The 4,481-nt window shown below is 61.5% G+C and overlaps 1 protein-coding gene across 1 annotated transcript; it reads left to right on the top strand.

Annotated features, from left to right (window-relative positions):
* The first annotated feature begins 1,331 nt into the window (after positions 1-1,331).
* Positions 1,332-4,247, top strand: LOC106737388 (B-cell differentiation antigen CD72). The gene is made up of 6 exons (XM_019494511.2): positions 1,332-1,392; positions 1,492-1,575; positions 2,434-2,523; positions 2,980-3,324; positions 3,574-3,722; positions 4,155-4,247. The coding sequence occupies exons 1-6, from the start codon at positions 1,332-1,334 to the stop codon at positions 4,245-4,247; spliced, it is 822 nt and encodes a 273-aa protein (XP_019350056.2).
* The last annotated feature ends 234 nt before the right edge of the window (positions 4,248-4,481 follow it).

The raw sequence follows: 4,481 nt of genomic DNA on the forward strand, positions 1-4,481 counted from the left end.
GGGATGGACATCAGACTGATTGGCCTGTTAGTCCCTTGATCATCTTTCCTTCCTTTTTTGAAGATTGGGACCACATTGGCTCTTTTTCAGTCTTCTAGTTCCTCACCCTAGCACCACAAGTTCTCAGATATCTTCACCATAGGGCATGCTATTATGTCTGACAACTCCTTCAAGACTCTTGGGTGCATTCCATCCAGGCCTGCAGACTTACGGACATCTAACCTTTCAAGGTGTTCCCTCACCTGAGTCAGCCACTTGCCCATCTCCCAGGACTTGGTAAATCACCTGGACCTTTGAGGTCTCCTCTGCCAATTTGTGCAGCTCCTGGGGCGGAGTTCATCAGGCTGTGCTGCCCTGAATTCACTCATCCCCATTGCAAGTGTCCAGCAAAGGTTTTATGGTGACATTATTGCTTGGAAAGCCCTTGTGGTGGACCAGCTTACTGCTAGTGCATCCCTGGGGGAGTGGTCTGAGGCACTTTTGGGCATAAAATGCCTTCCCTTCAGGCTGGGAACGTAGCAGCAGAAGCCTCAGCTAAAAACCAAGAAAGTAGACAGCTGCTCAGCTGCCCACCATGGGGGTTTCACACCTTTCCTGGAGCATCAGCACTTCAGTGGGACTCCAGCACTGCTACAGACCCTCTGACGCTGTAGTGACCATATGTGCAGAGATGTGGCCCATGGACTGGACAGTGTAGATGGTGGAGCAAGGGGTATGCTTGTGGGGACTCCTGTCTTGCTTCTGTGCATGGATGGGAGGCTGCTCTATGCCCAGGCACCCATAAGCAGTGATGGGGGCAGATCTGGCATCGGGAAGGGTCCTGGGAGGACAAAGCCCACCAGACCAGAGGTTGGAGCTCCCTGGGGCTGGAGTCAGCAGAGGGAAGAGCTGTGCCCTGGAGCTCCAGTCTTGGTGCCCAAGGGGCCGTGGGCTCACCCTGCCCCAAGCCTGAACTGTAGGAGACTCACAGGGGTCTCAGAGAGAGTGTCCCTCCATCCCCCTCCCCACCATGCTGGGGCAGCCTCAGCCCTGCCTGTAGATTCCTGGGCCTGGGCTCACCCAGCACAGCCTCCGGGACACTCTTGGCCCCCCTGCTTCCTGGTCAGCCCTCCACCCCCCCAGGCCTCTGTGTGCAGGGGAGGGTGGAGCCGTGGCTGTTGGAGCCAATGGCAGGGTCATGGCCCCGCATCCCGCCAAGCTTCATCACCTCAGCCTGCGGTACAGGCCACTTCTGCTTTTAGTGACTACCTGAGTACTTCCCACACTCACTCCAAGAGCCCTACACAGCAGAGCTGCCTGCACTGTAAGCCGCTCTGTGCCCCACCACCGGGATGTACGAGACCCTGCAGTACCCCAAGACCCCCCTGGGACAGAGCAGGAGGCAGGAGGCAGGTAGGAGACAACACCCCTCCCCCATCTGATTTTGCCTGAGCCCCACACCCTGACCAGCCATGATGACCTGTGTCTGCACCCCCCCACCCTGATCCCCAGGCAAGGCCAACGACAACTACGAGACCCTCCAGCTGGGCCCGATGGGCAAGTGGCGGGCCGGGCATGGTGCCCAGCAGCACAAAGGTGAGTGCAGGGGCATCCCCTGCCCTGCCCAGGGCTCCCCAGCAGGGATGGAGAGAGCTCCCAGGGGTGCACAGCTGGATCGGGGGTGAAACGGGATGGAGGGGCTGTCCTGCCCCAGGGCTGAGGGGTGCCTCTGCTTGTTGTCCCCAGACTGCAGGGCAGAGTGGGGTGCATGGCTTCCCTAGCTCCAGGGCTTTGCTTGTGGCCCCACAGGCCAGTAAGCAGCGTCCCCCCTCCCTAAGTGCTGCAGGGTGCTGGCTGCAGAGAGGGGCTGCTAAACTGTGTTGGTGTGAGTGCAGGCAGGGCCGGAGGCACCATCCACACTTGCATGTTCAGACACACTCGTGCGTGTGTTCCTAGACAGCATCTTCCTGTGTCCAATGCTGTCACCTTCCCTGGAGCCCATGCCATGGCTGGGGTCAGGGCTGTGCCACTGCTCCTGCTAGGACAGATCCCATGGGGTCCTGGTTAAAGGGTCTTTCCCCTGTGCTCAGGCTCAGCCTAAAGCTGCACTGGGGGAGAAAGGGCTGGGACGGGTGTGGGGGGAGGATCTTGTTACTCTCCAGCCCCTTCCTGTCCTTGCAGATCTGCTCGCTTGCAGTGCTGGGGGCTGGGTAGCCAGTGTGTGGAGGGGTGGGTTCTCAGGCCTGGGCTGACCCAGCACAGCCTCCCAGATGTTGTTGGCCCCCCACCTCCCTGTCCAGTGAGGGCCAGACCTGTCTGTGCTGGGAGGGCAGGGCCATGGCTACTGGAACCAAGGGCAGGTCTGTGCCCCGACATCTGGACATGCTTGGCTTCCCCTGCCTGTGGTCAAGGCTGGAGGTGTGGGGGCTTGTTCCAGTGCCTCGTGTCTTGCAGCGCGCCAGTGGAACATGCAGCCCCTGCTCCTGGTCCTGTTAGCAGCTTTCCTGGTCCTGCTGGCCACCTCCATCGCCCTGGGGGTCCGCTGTGAGTAGGGCCCTGCTGGGCTGGCAGGAAGCTCAGATGGGCAGGCGTGGGGGACACGGGATGCCTGGGCCTGGGGACAGGTGTGTGACCCCCCCACACACACACACAGAGGCAAGGCAATTGGGTGGATGGGAGCGGGTCCCTCAGCTAAGGAGGACCTGCAGTGACTTTGCAGATGTTCCCAGTAGTGATATGTAGCTGGTGGGGGGTCTGGGGAGATGCAGTGCCTGGCTGGTGCCCTGGTGCCTGACTGCCTGCAGGCACCTGCCCAGCTCCTGCCAGCCCGTGGCCATGCCCTAGTGCTGGCTTGGGACACTCCCACCAGCTGCACCATCCCCATGGTCCCAGGGGGTTGGTTGGAGGTGTGAGCACAGCGGATCCTCCCCTGCCGCAGCCACTGCACCCAGCTGGAAGAGCCAGGCCCTGCCTCTGGCACTGATGGCCCCATGCCCACAGACTGGCAGGTGGTCACAGCACTGCTGCAGTCCCAAGAGCAACTGGCAAAGACCAGAGGAGGGGGGAGCCACTGCCAGAAGGAGCTGCACAGCTGCAGCATGGAGCTGCAGAAGGCTGAGGCGGGTCTGAAACAGGCCCAAGTGAAGCTGTCACAGGCACGGCAGGAGGGGAACAGCTGCCAGAGGTTTCTGCACTGGAGGGACATGGATCTGCAGGAGGCCAGGGCAGCACTTCAGCAGGCCCAAGAGCAACTGCTGTGGCTGCAAAAGCAAGCCCAGCTCCTGTCTCAGCAGCTGAAGGAATCTGCAGGAGCCCAGGCCAGTGCATTTCCCTGCAAGGCCACAGGTACCCCAGGGTGGGGAAGGGTGGGAAGCGGGGCACCCCCAGAGCTGACTGTTCAGACAGAACAGCCCTTCCACACCCGGCAGCACTGCGCCCATGACCTGCAGGGACCAGGCATGGGTATTGCGGTGGGAGGGAACCCCGGTGTCCTGACCTGGTTTCCCCAGACCTTCCTCCCCCCGTAGCTTGCTCCCTGTGGCCTGGGCACTGGCCCTGATAGCGGTGCGGGTGTGAGCGGCTGCCTGTGCGCAGACTGCTGCCCGGAGACCTGGGTGCTGCACCGCGGGAAGTGCCTGTTCCTCTCCAAGGAGAAGAAGACCTGGGAGCAAAGCAAAGAGTGGTGTAAACAGGAATCCTCCAAACTCCTCATCACCTGGGACTGGGACCGCACAACCATGCCGGTACGGGGCTGTGGGAAGTGGTGATCAGAAAATCTGCCTGGCAGTGAGATGCTGGGGGCAGGGCAGGGCAGGGCAGGACAGCCTTCCTGGGGACATTGCCCTGGGTCTGGGCACAGCCAAAGCATGCTGGGGGGTTGGTGCTGCACTGGATGCCACATTTTCCCATCTCTGCCACTTCTGAGCCCAGTCAGCAGTGGCCTCTGCAAGGGGCTGGGGCCGGGAGCAGCTGGAGCGGATGCAGGTGCCTTCCATGTGTGCAACTTCCTGGGGGCAGTTGCAGCGGCTTGGCGGACTGGTGCCACCGACGGCCGTGCCCTCCTTGCTCCCCTCCTGCTTCCCATATACAGACAGGCCCCGTGGCCCCAGCTGCCCCATGTCCTTTGTCTCTGGCCCAGGTCTGGGGCTGTTTCTGAGTGGTTGCTCCCTCCCCAGAGCTTCCTCACCAACACGGACACCTCATACTGGATCGGGTTGTGGTTTCACCAGAGATGGATTTGGATCGATGAGACGCCATATGCACAGTGAGCTGCACTCTGGTTCCTTGGCCTGGCAGCCCCATTCAGCTCCTGGAAAACGTGTCCTGTGGGGAGGGGGGTCTGCGCAGGGTGGGAGGACAGGATCCGTGCAGTGTGGGCAGGGGAGGCTGCCAGGAGCCTTGATCCCCGGCTGCACCTGTGCCAGGAGCTGCCTGTAAGGACTGGGCTGAGCTCTGGCAGCCCCGCTGCAGGCTGACCAGGACAGGAGCAAGGGGCTGCTCAC

The sequence above is a fragment of the Alligator mississippiensis genome, chromosome 3 (genome assembly GCF_030867095.1).
Source record: "Alligator mississippiensis isolate rAllMis1 chromosome 3, rAllMis1, whole genome shotgun sequence".
Lineage (NCBI taxonomy): Eukaryota > Metazoa > Chordata > Crocodylia > Alligatoridae > Alligator > Alligator mississippiensis.

Bases quoted from the DNA above. Each gene is read 5' to 3' on its own strand.
- LOC106737388 (XM_019494511.2), top strand. From the start codon at position 1,332: ATGTACGAGACCCTGCAGTACCCCAAGACCCCCCTGGGACAGAGCAGG. The intron at 1,576-2,433 runs GTGAGTGCAGGG...CGTGTCTTGCAG, and splicing joins TGGTGCCCAGCAGCACAAAG to CGCGCCAGTGGAACATGCAG. The intron at 3,723-4,154 runs GTACGGGGCTGT...CTCCCTCCCCAG, and splicing joins GGGACCGCACAACCATGCCG to AGCTTCCTCACCAACACGGA.